This window comes from Melanotaenia boesemani, chromosome 13, assembly GCF_017639745.1.
Source record: "Melanotaenia boesemani isolate fMelBoe1 chromosome 13, fMelBoe1.pri, whole genome shotgun sequence".
Taxonomy (NCBI): Eukaryota; Metazoa; Chordata; class Actinopteri; order Atheriniformes; family Melanotaeniidae; genus Melanotaenia; species Melanotaenia boesemani.
The window spans coordinates 29,612,194-29,637,479 of record NC_055694.1 but is presented as its reverse complement, the minus strand read 5'-3'; the positions used below and the strand labels follow the sequence as shown (position 1 = coordinate 29,637,479).

At 41.5% G+C, this 25,286-nt stretch overlaps 2 protein-coding genes and 1 long non-coding RNA gene across 4 annotated transcripts in view; 2 read left to right on the top strand and 1 right to left on the bottom strand.

Annotated features, from left to right (window-relative positions):
- The window catches only part of pkig (protein kinase (cAMP-dependent, catalytic) inhibitor gamma), a 28,213-nt gene extending 9,428 nt beyond the window's left edge, over nt 1–18,785 (top strand). Inside the window, exons 1-3 of one of the 2 annotated variants that reach the window (XM_042003737.1) lie at nt 7,772–7,920; nt 15,062–15,243; nt 18,186–18,785. In XM_042003737.1, coding sequence (XP_041859671.1) covers nt 15,090–15,243; nt 18,186–18,268 — 237 coding nt within the window. In that variant the 5' untranslated portion in view covers nt 7,772–7,920; nt 15,062–15,089 and the 3' untranslated portion in view covers nt 18,269–18,785. Of the gene's footprint in view, nt 1–7,771; nt 7,921–15,061; nt 15,244–18,185 lie in introns of those variants that run through there. The other variant, XM_042003736.1, reaches the window with a different exon arrangement.
- Nucleotides 13,256–25,286, top strand: part of LOC121651495 — an 18,823-nt gene continuing 6,792 nt past the window's right edge. The window contains exons 1-2 of the long non-coding RNA XR_006012443.1: nt 13,256–13,424; nt 14,005–14,010. This is a non-coding gene — a long non-coding RNA (uncharacterized LOC121651495). The remainder of the gene's footprint in view (nt 13,425–14,004; nt 14,011–25,286) is intronic.
- ada (adenosine deaminase) overlaps nt 19,133–25,286 on the bottom strand; it is a 27,273-nt gene continuing 21,119 nt past the window's right edge. Inside the window, exons 7-11 of the mRNA XM_042003732.1 lie at nt 23,140–23,211; nt 22,443–22,544; nt 20,442–20,509; nt 20,218–20,347; nt 19,133–19,947 (exon numbers count right to left, since the gene is read on the bottom strand). Of these exons, the coding sequence (XP_041859666.1) occupies nt 19,843–19,947; nt 20,218–20,347; nt 20,442–20,509; nt 22,443–22,544; nt 23,140–23,211 (477 nt within the window). The 3' untranslated portion in view covers nt 19,133–19,842. The remainder of the gene's footprint in view (nt 19,948–20,217; nt 20,348–20,441; nt 20,510–22,442; nt 22,545–23,139; nt 23,212–25,286) is intronic.

Sequence of the window (25,286 nt, the reverse complement as noted above, 5' to 3'; positions counted from 1 at the left end):
TTTGACTCAGTGTGTCATATAGGAAATGTCCTCAAAGCAGAATTCCTGTTTTCATCTGTCAGAAGCGTCCAACTCAGTGTTTTTAAACCGGAAATTGTGATGTTGCTAGGTAAGCGTCCTGCGTCCCTGACACATTAAAATATGAAAGGATGCAGTAAACTTACTATCGATGAGTCCCAGAGACGCGCCTTATTTTTCCCATGAAAAACGATACACTTTGAACAACAAATCATGTTCACAATGTGTTTAAAATGACAGTAGCTAGCAAAAGAAACTTCAGTGTTTCCACTACACCGACTCAGCTGCCAAGGCTACTTTGTTCGTGCCACGTCTTCAAAATGGCGAGAATTAAATTGTTTGACATGCACATCAAAATTTTTTAAAAGAACCCGCATTTCCGTCTCCAGAAGCGCAGCAGCGGTAGGCTCCTCTGCTGTCAGACATCTGCTCTGCACGTGAACACAGCATGCAGAGTTCTGTGGCATTTCTTTAGTTTCAAAAAGGGCACGCTTGAAAGTGGACCGCGTGCACGGTAAACACCATGTATGTGATACATGCGAGTAAATTAGGACCAGTGAGTGGAAATAGAAATTGCGAGGAGGTATTTCTGCACTGAAAAGGAATAACACAGTATTTGCAAGCACAGAATCGCTGTCATCAATCCACTCTGTACACATGTGTCCATATTGGTGGAAACAACCAAAATGGACCATGGCGGTGACCAGCGTGCTTTCAGTTCTGTGGCTGCACGCTTGGCTAAACAGTCCTCGCTTGCTCAGCAGCTAGAGACTTCAAAGGCAGAGATTGTGGCTAACAAGTCTTATTTTCTGATTGGTCAGTTTCCAGCCGACAACAGAGCTAATGTTAGAAAGAGCTTCTCTAAAGTGTCAACGCATGCAAACAACGCTGAGATTTGCAGTGTACATAAAGGACGATTCCACTGAATTTTTGGGAACCAAGACCACATTAGACCAGCTCCTGATTAAAGACTACATTTTCGAATATGGACTAAATGTTTGACAGGCAAGAGTAGACTAGTGGTTAGATGCAGAACAGCATGACACAGGTGAGGTAGAGGAAGACAGAGGGTCAGGTGGAGGAACAGGGGAGGCAAGTGGCGAAGGAGACAATGAAACTTAATAGATATTAGTGAATCATAATTTGTTGTTGTTTATGATGCCTGTTGTTTGTTTAGTCTGCGTTATAATAAAAAAAAACATTGTATGTAACCTTTTTAGATTTTAAACTTTATTTCTTTAATATCATTAACAAACATGAGTATGTCCAATAATTATAACCATACTACCATCAAAGGCATTTAACACTACAATTTAAGAAATAGAAGAATATAAGACAAAGATAAAACATTTTTTTTGATTGGGACCCATTGAATTTCCCAGGGACCCACTCAAATCACCACCTGTGGGTCCTGGGGGCTCACTACATGGAAAACCTATCAACATCACTGGGAAAAAGTAGGAGAGAAAGGGACTTTATTGTTACTGTATTTATAAAGTTATGCTTCTGCAATTTTGTCTTGTAGATTTTTTTAAGTATCTCTTCAGTCTGCTCCTCTTCTGGCACACTGTCTCCATCTTTGGAGAGGTTGCACCTGAAAGAAACATCATACATAACATCGATGGGACACCTTGTCATAAGTTTTCAAACCTCAATGGCTCAGTTTTAAAATCTTTTATGATAAAATTCTCATAATATGATAGATAGATAGATAGTTAGATAGATAGATAGATACTTTATTGATTCCGAGGGAAATTCAAGCATCCAGTAGCACATACATACATTAAAGGTTAGTACTTGACATTAGGGGTTATATGATGGTTGTATTAGTGACTGTGGGCCAGCTTTGTATGCCCTACATAGCATTTAAGTTCCTTTAGCTCTGATATAACATTCAGCTAAAATCACGGACTGTGATCAGACTGTTGGTCAGTATCATCAAGGTTTGGTGTCCCTCATATGAGAAAACTTGGAGCTGTTTCTCCTGATCACGAATCTTGGTTTTCTTCTCATGATCTAGAAGAAAACTGGTCGCCTCTTTTCTCTTGTTGTTCTTGTTCTTTTCTCCAGAGGTAGAGTCACATATGTGCTTTACACCCCCCATATGACGCCTACAACCTCAGATTTGTGGGAGGAAAATGTGATGATGTGCCTGAGGCTGCTGGCACGGATGAGAGAATCAACAAACTTTCTTTAACTGGTTGTAAAAGCAGCTGAGGCTGGTGGTGAGTTTCTATTGGTGTCATTTTGTCAGCAGGTGTAGTAACAGGTGGCGCAGAGAGGGGAAACCCACAGCCACATCATGGATATCCGGTTACATGTTGGCTAAAAGGGTGAGGGTGAAATTTGTTTCTCAGTTTCTCAAAAAAGTCATGAAAACACAGAGGGATCATTTCCATATTTAGCAAGCACAACAAACAGAGAAGCATTCCTTCTTTCCAGCTCTCATCCTCCTACTTTTTTATTTTTTCCATAATATTTCGATGTTTTCTGATCATTCTGACCGTCCTCCCACACACCATCTCTGTACCTGTATCACCCTCTCATGTTCCCATGTGTCCTGACTTCATTGTCCTCCTCCTCTTCCTCCTTAGACTGGGTTCAGCCTTGTGTGTGTGTGTGTGTGTGTGTGTGCACGTGAGCAGATAGCCTGGGAAAAAATGGGGCATAAACAACACAAGCAAACAAACCACCTGCTTCCTGCTGAGATCTCGTGTTGTTTAATGTGTGGACAAAAATAGAAATGGGCAACCTTGCAGTGGAATTGGAATAGATGGAGAAAATTCACAGACGAGCACAGCAGTCCTTCAGCACACCATTGTGAGTCGTTTCAGTTTACACATACGAAAACATGCTGATGAATCAGAAACTGATGAAAGCGGAAAGTCTGATAAATAAAAACTAAACTCAAGGGATTTTAAATTAGGGCTGCATGGTGGTGGTTAGCTCCTGGTTTGAACTGTGGCTTGGAGAAGGTTGGAACAGTGGCCTTTCTGTGTGGAGTGAAAGGCCACTGATAGCATCAGCACATCTGTAAAAAAAAAAAAAAAAAGTAGTTCCAGGGTGATGTTTAACATTGTGTTGCACTCCCTCTTCTTTTACCAGTGTATGCATGGGTCCTCTCCAGGTACTCCAGCTTCCTCCCACCGTCCAAAGACATGCATGTTAGGTTAATTGGTCACTCTAAATTCTCCCTAGGAGTGAGTGTGAGTGGTTGTTTGTCTCTCTGTGTTTGCCCTGCGATGGACTAGTCGCCTGTCCCTGCCTCTCGCCTGTTTATTGCTGGGATAGGCTCCAGCTTCGCTGCAACCCTTAATTGGACTAAGCAGTATAGAAAGCAGACATGAAATGACTCAAATTAAATTGGATTCTGAATTGGGAAAATTAAAATCTTTGTCCCACAATGTTGCAGAACTTTTCCCTGCACATATTAAAACCATTTATTCTCATTAAATACAAATCAGTCAAATTTATTTAAGGAGCCACAAAACAAGACAGCAAAATATTGTCCTGTACAATCTCAGTTCCCAAGAAGTTGGGATTATGTAAATAAAAACCATGTCCAATGATTTCAAAATCTCATCAACCCATATTTTATTCCCAGTAGAACATAAACAACCTATCAGATGTTGAAACTGGGACATTTTACCATTTTTTTCAGCTCACTATGAATCTGAAGGCTTTATTTCTTCACATCGTCCCTGCTGTATGGATCAAATCGACAGAATTTATTTGATAGTATTTGCAGCCCATCAGTTGACAAATGTGGCGCAGTCCATCCAATGAAAATCTGGACATTTTTGTATAGGATGTCATCAGGGACATCAAAAGGATTGCATCTATCCCTAAAAATTCTTTCTCCCCACAACCCACACAGGATGCTCTAAGAATGGACAGGCCATTTTCCAGAATAACTGATTGGTCAGGAGGTGGTGATTTTATACTCATTGATCTCTAATCCAGAACATAACCTCCTTCGGAGCAGGTTAGCTGTTCAGTTTAAGTTACCATGGTGATTGATCCCGGTAAGAAGTGAACCAGCGTCGGAGGACGGGAAACCCAGGGTTACCCTTTAGGTACCTCAATAAGAAAAAAATTAGCTTCGTAGTACAAGGACTGCAGGCAGGCCAGTTCAGCAGCCGGACTCTTCTCCTGTGAAGCCATGCTGCTGTGATGGATGCAGGATGTGGTTCAGCATTGTCTTGCTGAAATCTGCAAGGTCTTCCCTGAAAGAAACGTTGTCTGGATGGAGCAGATGTTGCTCTAAAACCTCCATGTACTTTTCAGCATTGATGGAGCTTCACAGATGTGGAAGCTGCCCACGTCATAGGCACTAATGCAGCCCCATCCCATCAGAGATGCAGCTTTTCACTGTCCACTGATAAGCTGGATGCTCCCTCTCCTCTTTAGTCTGTAGGACACTCCATCCATGCTTTCCAGAAAGAATTTCACATTTTCATCCATCTGACCACAGAACAGTTTTCCACTTTGTCTCAAACCATTTTGAATTAGCTTTGGTCCAGATACAATAGCAGTGTTTTTGTATCCTGTTCACATCTGGCTTCTTCTTTGCATGATAGATTTAACTTAAATTTGTTTATTTCAGGGTGAACTGTGTTCACAGACAGTGATTTCTGGAAGTCTTCCTGAGTCCATGCAGTAATTTCCAGTAGAAAATCGTGTCTGATTTTAATGCAGTGCCGGCTGTGGACCACAAGATCACCAGCATCCAGCCTTGTCCCATGCACACAGAGATTCCTCCTGATTCTCTGACTCTTATGATACACTGTAGATGGTGGGATCTTCAAAGTCTTCACAATTTTACATTAAGGAACATTTTTCTGAAACTGTTCCACAAAGTTTAGTTTGTTTCAGATAGGTGAACCTCTGTCCAGGTTTACATCTGAGAGACTCTGCCTCTTTAAAATGCTCCTTTTATACCCAGTCATCTTACTGACCTGTTGTCGATTAACCTAATTATTTGTTAAATGCTCTGCCAGTTGTTTTTAATTACTTTTCCAGCCTTTTGTTGCCCCAGTTGCAACTTTTTATAGATTTTCTGCTATCAGATTCACAATGAGCTCATATTGTCCATGAAATGGTAAAATATCTCAGTTTCAACTTTTGATATGTTGTTAATGTTCTACTGGGAATAAAATATGAGTTGATCAGATCTGGAAATCATTGAATTCTGGTTTTATTTACATTTTACACAGTCAGTTGTTTTGTAATTGAGGTTGAACAAGAATTAGCAAACATGTTAATGTTCATCTGCCCAGTGCTAGCTAGCTGCTTTGTTCTACCATCTTTACTCCATCAGGTGTGTATTTGAATGTACTTTTTAAATGCAGTCATCCAGTTGTAAATATTTTTAATACACATGTCCTTCTAATATCCTGAAGAGCTGCTGCACACACTATGAACACTCTAAGTGTGGATGTTAAGAAAATAGAAGTGCTCAATGCAGTGTCTCAGCGTTTAAACGTCTCGTATCTGAATCCAGTTGGAGAGCCTGATTCTGACTCAGCTGTGAGTCGTTGTTGGTTGAGAAGGACACACCCGTTATTCACACACGCACACACACCAAACCAGGGGATTCCCTTCTGTTCTGTTGCCATAACAGACCGAGTCTCATATGTCAGTCCTGACACTTCTTTACTCTGCCGGTGATGCATTGATTGGTCACAGCTTAGTCTGTGGAACACACACAGAAAGCATCAGTTCCTGATCCAAACAGCCTGTTCAAACCTGTTTCACTGCAAAAGTGATCCATTTTAACATGAGTAAAAAACAATTTAATTATTTAAGATTCAGATTTTAATTCAGTGAAAAAAAATCTACCAGTGCTGTAAATTTTTTCCTCATATTACGATAATTTTAGTAATTATAGTAACTAAGAAATAAAATGATTAATAATCTTCCACATCCGCTGCTCTTCTGACCTTTTCAATACAACCAGAAATAGATTTTAGCTGGAAATAAGATTGTAAGCCCATTTTTGCAGTGTTGGACCTATACTGGACCTGTATGAGACCTGTGTAGACCTCTCTGGATCCGTATGAGACCTGTGTAGACCTCTCTGGATCTGTATGAGGCCTGTGTGAACCTCTCTGGATCTGTATGGGACCTGTGTGAACCTCTCTGGATCTGTTTGGGACCTGTGTGAACCTCTCTGGACCTGTGTTGGAGCTATGCAGATCTGTCTGGACCTGTTTCATAACCTATGTTGACTTGTGTGGACGTGTCTGGACTTGTGAGGGACCTATCTGGGCCTGCCTGGACCTGTCTGGGCCTGCCTGGACCTGTGGTTCTGGTTCTGTATTGATTGCCCGGACTGTTGCTCGGTGAGCTGTTCTAACAGCAGGTTCTGTTTTTTGTGGAAGTATCGGTTGTCTCTTCAGGGTTGTTCATCGTGTCAACCTGCCATCTGTTGGAAAGATGAGCAGATTTAGTAGATTAACTAAATCAACTGTGTGCTTGTGAACTGACTGACTTATTCCTCTTTTAGGTTTAGTGATAAAGGGTTTTATGCCTATAATTTATACATGCAGAAAGTTTTAACTTAAATGACTTTGCTTCTTTCCAGCTGTTGTAGTTCCATCCACATATTTTTATTCATACTGTATTAAATTACCTGCGCAGTCATCCTGACAGTTTCTGTTACAGCTGAGACCTGGTACATACCCAGACTTCAGCCATCTCTGGAAAGTGTCAAGGCAACACAAGGCAGGAATCTCCTCTGCTTTTATGATGGAAAGATGTTGAAAGGAAAAGAGGATGCTGAATGAAGTCAGAAGACGTGTCCTCTAAATCCTTCATGTCCACGGTTCAGTTTAGGTTACTGGACGTTTAACTGGACTTCTTGTCTCAGTCGGAAAGGTTCAGGTATTGGCTGAAGGATGTCCAACTAATAAAAGAGGTGGTAATATACCCGATTTTGTCTGGTTAACTGGGGGTGTTTTCAGGTTTACTAGTTACATGACAAATGGCAGCTGCTGGAAGCTACCCCTGATGTTTGTTGTGAGGTGGGAAACCACCAGTTCAGTGAGATCATCTGGATTGATTTCTGATTTTCCTGAAATGTTCTTTTTTGTTTCAAGCATCTTCCTCAACAGCTGATGCTCACAGTGTGGCTCAGGCTTTGTATCTCTTCCTCCTCGGCTGCTTCATTATGCTTTCAGGCTCAGAGCGCTGTCTTAGGACGGTGATTACACAGGAGTGACAGTAATCGTTCTCTGATCTGAGCTCAGTGTGAAAGAGACAGAAAATTAAACTGAGTTTCCTGAGTTATCTGTGATAATTGTACTCGTCTCTCAGAGAAGATGGAGACTTCTGCCGTCACTTCATGGTAAACCCAAGACGTGAAAGAGCCAGTGAGACAAAGAAAGGCGCTGGAAGCTGCAGAGATGCTCTCTGGCTGCCTCCCCAACAGGAAGAGTTTTCTCAGTGCCTGAATGAATGGCAAACTGCTGAAGGGCAAAAACTAGCTCTCTGCCATGTGGCAGTATTCATTTCAGGGAAAATGAGGTCTTCAATAGCCAGCCTCTGGGCCAGAAGAAGAGGAAGGATGTAGGACAGATATACAAACCAAAGCTGAATGGTCCCAGTTTTTATTTATTTATTTACAAGAGGAAGCCCTGAGAGGAACAACAATACTAATGCCAACGAGGAAATACTGCTCCCTTGTGTGTGAATTGCTTGCTGCCGACCCAGCAGCTGCTGACATCATGTGAACAGACAGTGGCCACGCCACGTTTGTGGAGCGTTGAGAGGCAGTGAGCAGGAGGGGGACAAGCTGACTGGTGCTGCTATGTTTGGTGTATAACACTCTGGATCGGCATAGATTAGTCTGGAGGAGTTTGTGTCTGTTTGGAAGCACCTGAAAGCAGAAGAGACAGCTTGGTAAGGAAGAGAGTTTATTGGTTTGTTTGTCTTTGAATGCATCGTTTGGAATTTAAGGACCAAGAGTTGTCAAGTTCTCCTTTTTCAGAACAAATATTTCTCCTGGACATTCAGAACATATGCAGAGAAGCTGACATGAGGATCTTTTTCTGATTTATATCACTGTAAACTGTATATTTTTGGGGTTTGGATGTCATACTGCAGCTCAGGCTTATTTTTCAGTGGTTTGTTCTGGCCCAATGAAACAACTACTCAAGACCCTATAACATCAAGCAGCTAAAATGGACCAGCTGAAAACAGCAAATGATTATTTTTCATTTAAAATGACTATTGTTATGCTTCCCATGAACCCAGCACAGGGCTGCTGGAAAATCAGGGTTGCTATGACAGGCGTCTGACCCTTATTAACATGGACAGTTTCTGTTTCATCAATAAAGCAAAGTTGTCAAGTTGTCAGACCTGAAATTGGTGGGCTTGATTACTCTAATGGATGTTTGAATCAGCAAAGAAGCCAGTCTTGGCGTGGGTTATTGCAGATAATACAAGTTTATTATACAAACCAGGCTTAAAAAGCTTCAGAGACACAGAAGTAAGCATGCCTCTAATGGCTGCCATGGGAGAAGAAGCCACTCTGACTCATGTTCCCAGGGTTATCTCACAGGCTTTTGTTCCTCATATCTACAGCCATGAACTTCTCCAGTTACACGCCACCTCGCCTAGCGTGATCCAGACATGTCTTGATGGAGATCTGTGAATTTAATACAGTACATCCTGCTGCGTGGCCCACATCAGGGTCATGTGACACAGCAGGAAGGAGACGGAGGAGGAGCTCAGTTTAGCTCATAAGCTGCAGCCTTTCCCCTTCCAGGATTGTTGTTGTCATGAAAATTCACACCTGTGACATCTGTGTTGTCGTGCAGCTGCAGCTGTGTCAAGTTTCCTGCTTGATCATGGTGAAGGAAAAAAAACTCATCAGCTCTGCTGCCTGTTGGTCAATACCTACCAAAAACTCAGAGAAGCATGAGGGAAACCAGCCATGTTTATACGATCAGCTAGGTTTTTATTACAAACCTTATCAACCTTATCGGCACAAAACAACGTCCGCATTTGGTCATTTCATCACACACCAATGAGTTGGTGTTCTACCAGTTCATCCTCCCCATAGAGACTTTCTGCACATGCACACAACACATAAATGCAATTTGGGGTTGAGGAAACACCCATACGTCCATGCTGCCCTCAACCCTGTGAGCAGCTGTACCTCTGTATTAGAAATAAATTAACTTTAATTGAATGCTTTTTCATAAAAATTGTGTTACAAATTAAAACTCTTTTGAGTTTCATTGTTATACAAGCTAGGCCTAATAAATGAATAGATACAGCAAATTTTGGTATAGCTCCAATACCAAGTAAATCCAGGACAAGCATCGTCAATATGGATACGATACGGATACCTTTTGCTTGAAATTTCACAATCATTAAATTATTTTGACTTATTGACTGTGATTACGATCATAATAAAACAAAGTACAAAGATTTTTGGCAAAATCAAACATTTTTATTAACAAATTAAATGGCAGAACTGAAAATTTAAATTTAAGCTTTTTGTTTGTTAATGATATAAAATAATCAACAATGTAACAAAATAATAAAATAACTGTTATTCCCTTTTATCGCAAACAGTTATTTGATAAAAATAAAATCAACAGTGCAAATTAACTAAACAAAAGCTAAACCTAAAATTGGTTTACTCTCATTCACATTCTTTGGCTTTTTGCCCCCAAAACCCTCTGTAAGAACAATATCACACTGGTATCATCCGATATCAATACTAGCGTTGGTATCGATACTTTGGATATTTGGATCGATCCGCCCAGCCCTAACATACATTTATTTATTTCAGCTGTCAAGGCATCCCATCTGCATAAATACATAAGCTAGCATTCTTTGATGAGATCATTATACTGTCAAGGCACCCTACCGTCAAAGACTTATTTGCAGTTTGCAGTTTAAACTTTAAACTGTCGACCTCTTGCAGGCGTAGAAAACCACGCTCACCAACGCATTTGAAGGTCTGTGAACTTATCAGGTGTAGATTTGCTAGTTTCAGACTTCTGTTCTTTCACAGAGTTTCTGAATAAATATTCCTGCAGTGGGACGAATTTGTGCTTTTGAGGGGTGTAAAAGTAACACTGGACTTTATTCTTAACTGCTGGTCCTCATCTGGTGACAGACAGCTAATTATTTTTTATATTTTTGATCTCATAAAACTGTGAATTGAATGAAATACGCACAGTCTTCTGTTCTGATAGGATAGCACTGATCAACAGATAAACGGCATCACATTTCGACTTGTAGCACGTTTCGACAGAAAACAGGGACCTCAGATCTAGCTGGGAGAACTTATAGCTCCATCATGAGCTGCATCCACAAGGTTAACACCAGTCCAGAAGAACAATCACAAGTTTTGCATCAGATGTCAGCATTGTCTTTTCCTCTCATTTGGTTAAATAATTTCAAATCTTTCTTTTTTTGGAAGAGATGAAGGTGACGGAGGTAATCTCCACTTTCCAGGAACGTCTATCAGCAAAAGTCATATTTGTTAGCCTGAACTTTGTTTGTTTGCTGCAGTTGGTTTAAGACAGACTGGGAACCTTACTGTGACTTATGTCCTCTCTAGTGGTACAAAGTGGTATTACATAAAGGACAGGTCCACTCCCAGAGATGTATTATGGCCCATTTACGCTCGACACAGAAGACGGATATGCAGACGGATGGATAGTTACATCCATCTCCTGTGTCGGGAATCCATTCTCTAAGGTCCTTTGATAGTAGTCTAGTCTCTAGACACCAAGACCATGAAGATGAACCTGGTTACTGTGCTCTGGGTTTTTTTTTTTCTGAATAATAGGGTTAAGGGTTAAGGCTGTAAGATGTGTTACTGTAAACACCCAACTTATTGAACATCCTCTAAAGCATGACTTTATAAGTACATACATACAACATACATACCTACAAATACTTCATTAGAATTTTGCATGAGTACATTTTCCATGACGTTTGTTGAAGTCACTTTACATTTCTATTTGCATGACACAAATCAGAGCAGGTGAACAACAGCAGCAACTCTCAGCAGCACACCTAGTTTATCAGGTTTTATCTACCACAGCCGAGGCAGACACGAACATTATCATCATCATCCCTCCATGGAAACCTGATAATGATCCCACAGTAGGATTTACATGTGCAGACAAGCTGACTAATTAAACCAAAAACTGGCAATTAGACAGGGCTGTTCTAATCCACATAGCAGCTGAGCCCAAACCAGCAAACATGAGACACAGAGACTGTTGCTGCTCGTTGGGTTTACCAGTGTGACTCTGTTTCTGCTGTGGTTCATGTTAAATTGGATCTTAAAGAGGATTTTTTTCATCTATTTACATCAAGATTTGAAAAACTTTACAGATTCTGCAGTGGGAATCTTGTGTGACAGGTTATTCCAGAGTTTTAGGGCTGCCGCTTTTTTAATAGAGGTGTTACGCAGGTAAATATCTCAGGAAGCCATTGGTCGATGTTGATGATGGACACCTCTATCAATGATCAGACTCAGGAGAATCCAGTGATAGCCCCCACATTCCCCTCAGAAACACCATGAGGATCCAGAAAGAAGTGAAGTCCAGGCTTGTAGATGACGGGAAGGATGACTACTTAAAACTAGTGCTGGGCAACGATTAAAAATTTTAATTACGATTAATCGCATGACATGTTGCGATTAATTGTGATTAATCACATTGAGCAAAATGTCTCTTTCCTTTAAAAGAAGGCTACGGCTATATAAAGAAAATGCAGTCAATTCTGGTTTACAAACACGACATCAGGGGTCTCCAACCTGCGACTCTGGAGCTGCAAGTGTCTCTCTGGACCTTCCACAATGCCTCTAAATATGTGGCTAAAATATTTTTCAAATCTATCTTTCTTGTCATTATTTTGGAAACCAGGAACTTTTTTTTCTTTTACTTTACATCATTTTCCACAAATATCTACATCCCTTAGAAGAAAGTCTGTTTATCCTCTTTTTATCAGGGTTTTAGTTTTTCTTTACTTTAAAACCTAAAAATGGAAATAAAAATGTGGTTCTTCAAAATTAACAGATATCCTATGGTGGCTCTTCATTAAAATATATATTAAGTTGCCTTTTTGAAAAGGTCTCATATTGTAGCTGTAAAGTACTTTTATTTAGCTGGCTGAGGGGAAAATGGCTCTTTGGATTGGAAAGGCTGCAGACCCCTGCACTAAACACATAAACAGAATTAGCAGCAGTTTTCTTTTTAAACAGCAACAGTTAAAATATTGCTTCATATAAATATTTATAAAATCAAATATTTGTGAGAAAGAAGGATGAAATGTTCAGGATTTACTAACTAAAATGTAAAAAGTCAGCAGGATGAATTTAAAGCTGTGAAGCTGCTTCCTTCTAAACACAGAAGGAACAATATACGAATATCAGCATCAGGTGAACAGACAGAAAGCAGGATTAGAATCTCACAGCTTCTAGATGGTGAGGAGAGAAATATTCACAATATGCACAATAACTTCCATCCATGCACCTTCACTGCTTCATCGTCCAGATTTCTGGCCTATAATTTCTCTAAATCTGCATTCTTAGCTTGACTGTTTAGCTTCACCTCTGTTAAGGGGTTAACATCTCGTTTCCGGGTGTAGCGTCAGGTCTGTAGATGCAACTGTAAACGTGTGTGGTATCCACAGAAAGTCCAGAATCTCAGCGACCAGCTCAGCAAAACCATTTCTGTCACCAACAAACACAGTTAAGACAACAAACAATTCAAATACCAGGTACACAAAGTCCGAACACACATCTAAACACAGATGATGTTTTCCCATGAACACGAACAAACTGCTCCTCTACTGAAAGCTCACATCTCACAGATTCCACAGCTGGAAGTTTCATCTCACTATGACCAAGATTCATCGAACCAGAGGTAGAAGAAGGCCCGAAACATGTCTTGTCTTGGCTGTCTTGCATAAATTAAAACCGCATGTATTAAAAAATAAATAAGTTTGTCATTGTCATTTGGGAGCAGTTTCCCATCCAAAAATCAAGATGTTCTGTCCATCTGCATGGGTTTTGACAAAGAGAAACGTCGCTTTTTCTTCTTCTTTCTTAAATTCCAGACAGAAAACGTATCTTCGTTTTAATAAACCCGCTATTTCCTGATTACATCAGAAGCACAGCTGCAGCACTAAAGGGAGACATGGACGCCATGTTTCTGTGGTCAAAGCTAGCAGCTAGCAAAAAAACCAAAAAAAAAAAACCCTTAACGCGCGATTAAAAAAATTAACGGCGTTAATTAATTGTTGCGTTAACGTGTGATTAACGCATTAATGTGCCCAGCACAACTGAAGTAAGACATGATTTCTTCTGATTCTGGCTGCTAGCTCCCAGTTTTTGTCCCACCATGATGAGATAGACATCTTTGTAATCAGTAGTCTCTGCTTTCTTACCACAGCTTGTTTGTGTGGTTTGCTTTAAGTGGAGAGATTAGCAGAAGCTCTTAAGTGGACAGAGCTGTTCTCATCTTTTTGTTACATTCCCATATAGTTGCTTGGGGTTTAAATTGTGTTTGGTGTGAATGCCAAAAGCTTAGAAGAGTCTTTTAGTTGGGTTTACTTAGTTTAGTTTAGTTGAGAAAATACAGAGGCAGTATGTATAAAGAAAGGAAGTTCAAGGGTCCGTTAAATTTTGAACCCAAAATGATGTTAAAAGACCTTTCTGATAGATAACAGCTCAGGGACAAGAAGAGCTGTGGTCAACGCTGCAGTGTCGGCCAGAAAGTAAATAATCTGATTAACTTCGACTTAATAGTTGTAAAAATGAGATCAGGTGTCTTCTTTTCTCTCACAGTATCTTCCCTAAAACATCTGCACTGATTGGTGATTATTAAGCGTTTCAGTGTGATGAAGCTGTGCGGCTGTTAAACCTGGTTACCACGGTGACCACCTTCTGCAGTTGGGAACACAAAGTGTTTCTTGTATGAGAGTGGGAGGGAAAAAGCAACAGTCCAGAGCTGTGTGACATTTCCAGAGGTACCAATCTTGTCAGCAGTGACCTCCAGACGGCATCCCCCGGCTCTGCAGCAACTGCTGACCTCTCATGGAATGACACGTAATGTACGTTTGAGGCAGGAAACAATGAGCAGCAGCTTTTAGTTGAAGTGTGAGTGGAAGAGTTTGGGAACAGGCTGGTCCCAGATCAGCACATCGTCTGTCTGCTCATGTTTGTTGCTCTGTTCAGCATGTTTCTGCAGCATTCATAACTGAACCGCTCAGCTGTTGTCATGGCTGATGAGCTGAGATAAAGAGAAAGTCTGTGGCTGTAAAGTAGTCCATTATGCTGTTCAGCTCGGAAGTCTTGGCTCTGTGGAAAGCTTTGAAAAAACCTTCAGGGAATAAAGCCCGAGAAGATGGCGTGACATTCCCCATCTCATCATGTTTCTTTCCATCAGATGAGTCAGTCCTTTCTGTTTTTTTCTGTTTTATCCCTTTTTCTGGAGCAGCATTATTTTCTGTCGTCCTCTCTGAGGAATTAGCAAGTGTTTTAGTGGTTGGCAGGATCCATGACCTAGTTAAATATGGCCTGAGAACAGGAAGCAGTGGAGAGCTGAGAGGGACCTTTCTGGCTCCACTTCTGCTTGTTGTTCAGGCTCTTTTTCTCTTGCTTTCCATATTGACCAGAGCTCTATCCTCTTTTTAAATGCAATGTAATTACCCTTAGGACAGATAAATGGACTCTGTTAGAGGAGAATGACTACACATGTGAGAGCTCATTTTCCTGATGTAATGAGGACAACCAATTAGGACAGATGTCAGTTCTTTCCATTAATCTCGGCACTGTGATAGAAAGGGCATTTATTAACATCTCCTTTCTTCTTATTGATTCCATCTTAGCTTTTAGCCTCTCACTTACTCTGCTGATACTCAGTTGTCCCTTTAAGCAGCTCAGCCCTGTCTGAAGCCACTTCCTTTGTTTGCCCTCTTTGTGCATTTCTACTTCAGCAGAACAAAGTGCTGGATTAGCTTGCACCTCTTCATCACTCCTAACATTTCATCCTCCTTCTGGCAGGTGTAATGAGAACGCTGGCCATGGACAGATGATGGACGTGGAGACGTCGTACTCAGACTTCATCAACTGTGATCGCACAGGCCGCAGGAACGCAGTGCCCGACATCGCCGGGGAGGGGACAGCAGGGGCCAGCACGAGTGAACTGACCAAAGACCTGGCAGAGATGGATCTGAAGCCTGCAGGTCAGTAGAACATCACAGCAGATATGTGTCGGACCTTTTTAAAAGGAAAAGAACTTGAAGATGCAGATTTATTAAAACATGGTCTTTCAAGTAAACACTGCAGTGACATTAAGCCTTCACACTCCACCAGACCTCTGGCGTCCCCGAGCTTTATCACTTATACTAGAGCAGCAGCTTCTCAGGTAATGTGTAACTCTGTACGGTGAATTGTGATGAATAGTTGACTCTTTAGGGGATCTACAGAAGTTTTTCAGGCATTTATATCCCATCCAGCAGGTTTACAATCCAGCCACAAAATGTGTTTATTCAGAGACTCTATATGGTAAATCCACAATGAGTGATCCATGATAACACCATTATTTATCACGTTTTCGTCATAAAAAAAGATCCAATATCACTACTACAGTGGTTTGAAAGTGTTTTTACCCTTCCTAAATTTATTTATTTGCATGTTTGTCACACTTAAATGTTTCAGATAATCAAACAAATTTAAATATTAGTCAAAGACAACAGAAGTAAACACAAAATACAGTTTTTAAATGAACATTTTTTTCGAGGGAGAAAAAAAATCCAAACCTACATGGCCCTATGTTATGAAAGTAATCCCCCCCCCCCTTAAACATAACAACTGTGGTTTATCACACAAGTTCAATTGCTCTAGCCACACCCTGATTACTGCCACATGTGTTTTCAGTCAAGAAATCACTTAAATAGGACCTGCCTGACAAAGTGAAGTAGACCAAAAGATCCTCAAAAGCTAGACATCATGTAGAGACCCAAAGAAATTCAGGAACAAATTATAAAGAAAGTAATTGAGATCTATGAGTCTTAAAAAGGTTATAAAGCCATTTCTAAAGCTTTGGGACTCTACAAACCACAGTGAGAGCTATTATCCACAAATGGCGACAACATGGAACAGTCGTGAACCTTCCCAGGAGTAAAGTAACCCAAGCGTGCAGCAACGACTCATTCAAGAGGTCACAAAAGACCCCACAACAACATCCAAAGAAACTGCAGCCCTCACTTGCCTCAGTTAATGTCAGTGTTCATGACTCCACCATATGAAAGAGACTGTGTAAAAATGACCTGCATGGCAGAGTTCCAAGACAAAAACCGCTGTGAGCAGAATGAACATTAAGGCTCATCTCAGTGTTGCCAGAAAATATCATGATAATCCCAAAGACTTTTGGCAAAATACTCTGTGATGACAAGAATCACAAGACAAAAGTTGAACTTTTTGGAAGCTGCATCTGGTGTAAAAGTAACACCACATTTCAGAAAAAGAACCAACAGTACCAACAGTAAAATATGGTGGTGGTAGTGTAATGGTCTGGGGCTGTTTTGCTGCTTCAGGACCAGGAAGACGCTGTAATAGTGGAGCCATGAATTCTGCTGTCTACCAAACAATCCTGAAGGAGAATGTCTGGCCATCTGTTCGTGACCCCAAGCTGAAATGAATTTAGGTTCTGCAGCAGGACAATGATCCAAACCACACCAGCAAGTCCACCTCTGAATGGCTGAAGAAAAACAAAATGTAGGCTTTGGAGTGGCCTAGTCAAAGTCCTGATTTGAAACCTGTTGAGATGCTGTGGTATGACCTTAAAAAGGCAGTTCATGCTCAAAAACCCTCCAATGTGGCTGAATTACAACAATTCAACAAATTGGACCAAAATTCCTCCGCAGCGCTGTAAAAGACTCATTGCAAGTTATTGCAAACGCTTGCTTGCAGTTGTTGCTGCTGGCCCAACCAATTATTAGGTTTAGGGGTGATCACTTTTTCACACAGGCCGTGTAGGTTTGGATTTTTTTTTTCTCCTTCAGTAATGATGCATTTTGTGTTTACTGTTGTTGTCTGACTAATATTTAAATTTATTTGATCTGAAACATTTAAATGTGACAAACATGCAAAAAAAAAAAAGGGGGGGAGGAAATCAGGAAGGGGGCAAACACTTTTTCACACAACTGAATGTGGCTAATTGACTTCTATTTTGATCTGGAAATGATGATGAAGCTACTTCTTGTTAAACTTTCCGCCAATCACAGAGCTTAAATTGATGGCAATGTCCAGTCACTAGAATTTAAAGATCAACAAGTGAGCAGAAAGTTCTATGTGTGTCTGAAAAGAACAAAAATAGTGGTCCTCTATGGCTGGAATAAAGCCAAGAAGATGTATTTGATGCACAGTGGCGCTAAAAACAGCTGCGTTGGGGTTGGTTTTGTTAGGATAGTAGGAATCAGTAGGAGTAGCAAAAGACAGCTGCTATGAGGTGTTTGTGTTCATATGCTTCAACCAAACATGTCCAAAAGAAAACCAAAAGAAGTTGTTTTTCCAACAGCTGATTAACAGCATATTAAGTCTTTCTTTTATCTTGCTTTAACACGTCAGTGTGATGTGGTTGTCGCCACTTCAGAAAAGAGGTGTAGCAGTAGCATGGTGACTCAGTGTTCTTGTTGGGAGGAAGTTGTCTTTAAATTCCTCCACTCTGACCATCGTGTTGCATTTCTGTTCAACTGACTTCCCTTCTGGTCAGAGAGACGTTTCCATGACTGCTGGCGTGATGACAAGCCTCAGATTCTGGTTTTGTGTTCCAGGAAGTTGTAGTTCCTTCCTCAGATTTGTCCTGAAAACTGATTTATTCTGCTCTTTGGCTTGTCAGTTTTCTTTGGAAGGTTGATCATAAACCCTGAGAGTCAAATTCAGCTTAGTTCATATTCCACATTCAGCACAGTCGGATCTCTAGTGGGTCAGACCAGTAAAATAAAAGCTTAATAAAACTTAATTAAAACAACACATTTTAAATGTTTTAGTACAAAGAAGTACAAGTACATTATCTAGAGCTTTCATATATATATATATATATATATATATATATATATATATATATATATATATATATATATATATATATCCTAAACAATGGCTGTCTTGTGTTTTCCTGCAGGGGGAGAGCCAGGGGCCTCCCCTGCCCCAGAGGCTGAGGGCTCCACTAGCCAAGACACCCAAGGAGGTGGAGGTCCGTCCTAAAGTCATCCAGAGACATGAAGAGCAGAAGCAGGAAGAAGTAAGGAGGAGGGGAAAGAGGAGGTGGACATGGAGACACTTTGGCTCACTGCCGGCACATTTGGAGCCCCCGCCACCCCAAATGTGGCCTTTTTACTGGATCAGGTTGTAAGATGTGGGATCAGGACAGAGTCGGACTGACAGCAGGAATGATGCTGCAGCTTCAGTTATTTCTATTCCTGATGAAACAAGAAAGCACAGAAACTTTGGATTGATGTGTTAAGATGGACTGATCAGAATTAATTTATAACACTCGACATTTCTCCAGGCTAACGTGGACCTTCTCATCTGTTTGTCACTTTTCTTTCTCTCTGTGTGTTTGTGAGCTTCCTGTTCAGTTTCATTGTTGTTATTTTTTTCTTATATTAACCATTATAGTCTCCATTTACTGTCGTACTTCATATTTATTGCTAAATGTAAAGTGATAACTTTGTGATAGAAATTTTCTTTGTGTAATAAAAAAATTTCTGAGTTACTGTAACATTTGCTATTTGTATTCATAGTATCCGTAATCTTCTGGTACGAGGTGTTCTGCAGGTTAGTTACTGAAACTTGTAAAGGTGGTGACTCCCAGCCAAGCAGAAGTAATGCAGATCAAACTGAAGCAGCTGTTTGTGCGACAGGAAGTCAGTGTTTACATTTCCACTGAGCTCGGTCTCGTTACTCCTGGTGTATCTCTGATTCAGAAACCATCAAGCTTTTCAGCAGTTCCTAGAGCTGGTGCAGTTTTCTCCTCATGAGTTTAAACTTTAATCACTATGTGAACATGGGATTCGCAGTCAGGGAAAACTGTTGTTTTAGAAGAAGTGTGAGGCAGAAACGTTTCAGAACATCTTTTATTCAGGTTATTGTTAAGTTGTTGTTCAGAAGTGCTATCAACATGTTAGTGAAAGGAATTTTTATTCTGTGAAATGAAAATAGATATTAAATATATACATCAACAGAACAGGAATTCTGAAACGAAAAGCCATGAGTTCAGCTGGGTGACAGAATGGCGCCACTTGCTGGACAAATTTGAGAACACACTTTGGTTTTCAGCTGTTTTCATCTGATGGTTCTTCTGGTGTTTGAACACAGAGCACAAAGATCTTAGCAGCCATGAACTGAACGGTGGATGCACAGAGTCACCTGGTGAGGTCCTGCAGGAACCTCTGAGCATGCACGGCTCCATGCATGGCTTCACGCTTTAAACAGTCGACTAACGTTTCAGCTGTGACAGAAGTGAAGAACAGACGAGCTGAGCCAGCCCTCTTGTTCAGAACAAACTGTTGAGTTATTCCCTGATTCTCCTCTTTTTGGAGATGATGTAAACAGAAGGTGTTACATGAAAAACAAAACAACTCTTGTCAGAAGAGGGTGACTATCTGAAAGAGCATCATCAAATAAAACACTGGAGATATGCAGGTACAGAGGATGAGGTGAAAGCAGCAGCCAAATGAGAACCTGGATTTCTGATATTCTATATGCCGAATGGGTTACATGTAAGTATTCATATAAAGGGTGTTTTCCCGGGATGAGTCCCTCATTCCCCATCAGCTTTAACAGGCAGTGCTCTGTATCATCCCATAGGCCTCGTGCAGTCTGTGGAGGAGCTCCTTCTTCTCCTCATCAGGCAGGAAACTCGACTCTGCAGATTGGATGTTCTGTAAGACAAAGATGCCAAAGGTTTCCAAATCAGTTCACCTTTAACTTTTTCATCATGAGGTCTATTTTCTCTGCCTTCTATCTGAAATGACAATTTATTTTAGATATTAGAATTCAGATGTCTACTTGTGTTGTCTTTGACTAATATTTAAATTTGTTCTGAAACATTTAAGTGTGATAAACATGCAAAAAATAAGAAATCGGGAAGGGGGCAAACCCTTTTACACCACTGTAGATAGATCTGTGATGATGAATGCATCTGATCTCACCAGTCGCTTGAACTCCTCCTCAGTAAATCCCATGTATTTGTGTGCAGTGCTGTAGTCAAGGTTCAAGGTTGAGTTGAAGATTAGAGGGTCATCTGTGTTCAAGGAGTAATTAGCCTTGTCCTTCCTGAACCTGCTCCGAGAAAAGGATGAAACGGGAAACATTTAGTGCCTAAAGCTGGTTGAAGTCTGCTCATCAAAAATGGAGGGAAAGAAGAAACTCTCACGTGATGATGGGGTGTTTGGTGAAGTCTGAGTTGCAGGCACCTGTAAACTTACTGGAAATGGGACACATCTGCAAAACAGCACAGAGTGACCTTTTTACTAGTTAATACTAGGTTGACCACTGCTTTAAAAGTTTGGGATCTCTTTCCTATTGGATTTAAAGGGAAAATGATCCCAAACATTTGAGCAGTAGTGTAAATGCCAACAGGACAGCCTCATATCTGATTCTACTTCCTATTGGGGTCACTCACATTCACTTTTATATACAATCACCTAATAAAATGTTTTTTTTTGTTTTTTTGTATTGTTTTTTTTTTTTCAAAAAATGGGATGAAGTCATGCATGCACAAGGAAAACATGAACTCTACATAAAAAAGGCTCCAGCCAAGACTAAGCCAGGAACTTTCTTTTTGTCATGCAACTAACCACCGAGCAGCAAAGGTCGCCATCTCCTGATGCAATGTGGGACATTTCATGTCCACCTCAAGTGAGTTTCAGGTCACTGGAGGAGGACAGAATCATCTTTCCAGACCAGCTTGGATCACCAGCATCACTTCACTAGTTTGAAGTAAATTTTAAAGTAGTTTCTAATTAATCATCCTTTGACATCTGGCTTCACATTTCTAGAAGAGATTTTGTCTTTGTGCAAGTACAACTATTAATGTTATGCAAGACTATTAACATGATGTTAGCATGAAGCTACGTAGCAGTGCTAATCTAGTTATCTGCTTGCACTAGAGTAGTTATATGATAATTTGGGGAAACCATGTCATTTAATTTCCAGTGAGTGTATTTAGGGACTACACATCAACTCAGTTAATCACCATTTTCACATCAGAGCTGAAAATAAACTATAAAGATTGCTCAAAGAGTACCACAGTGTCCATGTTACTTAGTACTGAGAAAGCTAGTGCTATATGATCCAGTTTTATTTACACAGGAGGCTAGCAATGTTGCTAGTTTATTTTAAAGTAGCTACAGCATTAAAATGTGGATAATATAACCTTTAACCCAGCGGTGTCCAGCTCTGAGGGCCACAATCGTGCAGGTTTTCAATGTTCCTCTGCTCCAACACACTGACTCAAATTCACGAGTCAATGTGCAGAACTTCATACGCTGTTAGATTCATTTCATTTGAGTCAGGTGTACTGAAGCAGGGAAACATTGAAAACCTGCAGGACTGCAGCCCTCGACTTGTGATTTTGTATAGGAAGATATAAGAATGACAAGAAAGAAAAAATATTTCTGACTTTTTAGTAAAGAGGAAGGACACAGATCAGGCCCAGACAGACCCAGTCCCAGTATCAGCAGCCCGACAGCTCCCAACATGGAGCTAGCCATACAAGGTTTCAGTCTACCACCACCAGTAAACCAGAACTGATCCCCCTACTACCACATCAAGCTCCTGATACTGCTCGCCAAAACAACCCACTTACCTTTCTATAGAGCTTTTTGAACTTGTTGCAAATATTTCCACTTGGTGATCCAGATTATTGATGTAAAGATGTTTTATTTCTCATGTCTATAATGTGACCCCAGTTATCACAGCAGTGGATAAGAGTGTGTGTTAGAGAGAGGAAACAATTATTTCCTTTCTTAGTATATGACCCCCTCCCCCCAGATAAAGTCTGGCCCACCCCATGTATTAAAGGTAGCTCCACCACTGGGTCTGTCCATATATAAAATCATCTGAACTCGGTGAAATTTCAGCCAGTTTACAAAGATTTTGCTTTGTGACAACCACATCTTTATATGTCAAACAGGATTCTGGTTTGAAAGAAAAAGTCACATTCTCACACCTTAAATATCAACTTTGGTGCAAAATTTTCTTTATGTTTCTTTTACTTCTTTCACACACATTTTCCAAGTGTTGTTTCCACCAATGTAATGACAAATGGGGTAAAGTACATTTAATAGATAAGATAAAAGTCACATTTCCGCCTATTAGTAATAAACTAAAGCAATAAAATAATGACCCTGCTGATACAGAGTTGCTTTATTACCTCAAAGTGCATGTTTTGAGCCAGCAGTTTTCTGTACAGGTCTTGGTTCTCCAGGGTATTGTAACCGTGTCCAACACGTTCAGCTTTCAGCACCTCCACAGCCTAAAATATCAGACAGCAGATGGTGATAAAACACTAAAAAGTCCTGTTTGTAGCTGGTGTCAGCAGGATATGCAGACTCTAGAGGCACGCTCAGCTTTTACCACACTGCTGAACTGTCACTTTGAAGGATTGGCTGGTTTATTTTAGCATGCTGTGAGAGAGATGTGATGAACTGCAGATGAGATGGAGAGAAAAAAATCCCAGGACATGCAGCTACATCTGTTTTTGAGGGTCCTATAATTCAGTGGAAATCCTGTAAAGTGCTCCCAAGTTGGTGTTTCTTTCTCCAAACTCTGAGAGGCCAACAGCAGACATAAAATATGTTGCTTCATTCTGTTATATGCTGACGTGTCGGGGGAGGTAAACCCACACACCAAATTCAGAAATGTCTCATCTTATTGAGCAACTTCTGGAGCACACACATGTTGTACACTGTTAATTTGCTCTTTCACCAACTTTCAAACCTCAAGACAAAACTCTCTTCCTCTCTCTGTGTTTGGATCCCTGTCTGTATTTCTATTGTCAGACCACAGCTTTGAGTTGGATGACTGGATGTCCCCAGCACCTCTTTCAGAAATGTTGTTGAGCAGCTTACCTCCTTCACCACAGAAGCTGGGCCCACCTCTCCTGCATGGACTGTCCTGTGGATCCCATAGCGAACTGCTTCCTGTTAACCAAAACATCACCAACCACATCAGCAAACATAGAATTAACAAAGAACTGCAGCACTGATGTGTCACTTAAAGGGAAAGTTTGACAATGAATTACACAACAACAATCCTGACTGGACAGTTTATAACAATAATTACACGTTCCAGAAAAGTCTCTGTGTAAAATGTAAATGAAAACAGGATTCAATGTCCAAATCTCACCAACCCATATTTTATTCCCAGTAGAACATAAATAACACGAAATGATAAAATATATCAGTTTCAACATCTGATATGTTGTTTATCTTCTCCATCCATTCATCCATTTTCTTCCGCTTATCCGGAGTCAGGTTGCGGGGGCCTTGCCACTGAGGAGCTTTTTAACCACCTCAGCGACCTCAGCCCCAGAGATGGGAGAGCCAGCACCGGCTACCCCAGACTCTGCTTCCTCATCAGAAGTCGTGATGGTAGGATTGAGAAGGTCTTTGAAGTATTCCCTCCACCGCCTCATAACGTCCCGAGTCAAGGTCAGCAGCCCCCAATCCCCACTGTACACAGTGTTGACAGAGCACTGTTTCCCCTCCTGAGCCGCCGGATGGTGGACCAAAATCTCTTAGAAGCCGTCCGGAAGTCATTCTCCATGGCCTCTCCAAACTCCTTCCATGCCCGAGTTTTTGCCTTAGCCCGCCAATACCCATTAGCTGCCTCTGGAGTTCCACAGGCCAAAAAGGCCAGATAGGACTCCTTCTTCAACTTGATGGCATCCCTTACTGCCGGTGTCCACCAACGAGTTCGGGGGTTACTGCCACGACAGGCACCGACGACCTTACGGCCACAGCTGCGGCTGGCTGCCTCAACAATAGAGGCTTGGAACACAGCCCATTTGGACTCAATGTCCCCCACCTCGCCCGGGACATGGTTGAAGCTCTGCCAGAGATGGGAGTTGAAACTCTTTCTGACAACTCTGACTCTGCCAGACGTTCCCAGCAGACCCTGACAACACACTTGGGCCTGACAGGCCTGACCGGCATCCTCCCTCACCATCTGAGCCAACTCCCTTCCTTCACCTGAGTGCCCAGAACATGCGGCTGCAAGTCCGACGACATGACTACAAAGTCGATCATCAAACTGCGGCCTAGAGTGTCCTGGTGCCAAGTACACATGTGGGCACTCATGTCTGAACAAAGTGTTCTTCATGGACAGTCGATGACAAGCACAGAAGTCCAACAACAAAACACCACTTGGATTCAGATTAGGGGGGCCGTTCCTCCCAATCACGCCCCTCCAGGTCTCACTGTCATTGTCCACATGAGCATTGAAGTCCCCCAGCAGAACGAGGGAGTCCCCGGAAGGAGTTCTCTCCAACACCCCCTCCAAGGACTCCAAAAAGGGTGGATACTCTGAACTGCTATTTGGAGCATACGCACAAACAACAGTCAGGACCTGTCCCCCTACCCGAAGGCGGAAGCCCCAACGTGAAGGCGCCAAGTCGGGGGGCAATGGGCATGCCCACACCTGCTCGGCGCCTCTCACCGGGAGCAACTCCCGAATGGAAGAGGGTCCAGCCCCTCTCAAGGACAGTGGTTCCAAAGCCCAAGCCGTGCGTCGAAGTGAGTCCAACTATATCTAGCCGGAACCGGAGCGCACCAGCTCAGGCTCCTTCCCTGCCAGAGAGGCGACATTCCACATCCCTAGAGCTAGCTTTTGCAGCTGAGGATCAGAACGCCAGGGTCCCCGCCTCTGGCAGCCGCACAGCTCACACTGCACCCACTATTGGGAATAAAATATGGGTTGATGAGGTCTGGGAAAAACTGCATTCTGGTTTTATTTACTGAATTTTTGGGGAGTTGGGGTTGTTTTTACTATGTTATTAATGAAAAACTAAACATTTCTGGTTTTATCATCAGTTTTTTTTATTTGTAATATTATCATAGGGAGTTGTTGCCTCATTGTTAGAAAGGTGGGCATGGGTCTGGAGGACCCAGGCTCAAGTCCCTGTTGTGCCAACAGAAGTGAACCAATCTGGGTCCCTGAGCAAGGCCCAAATCCTCCAACTGCTCCCTGAGTGCTGGAACATGATAACGCACTGTTT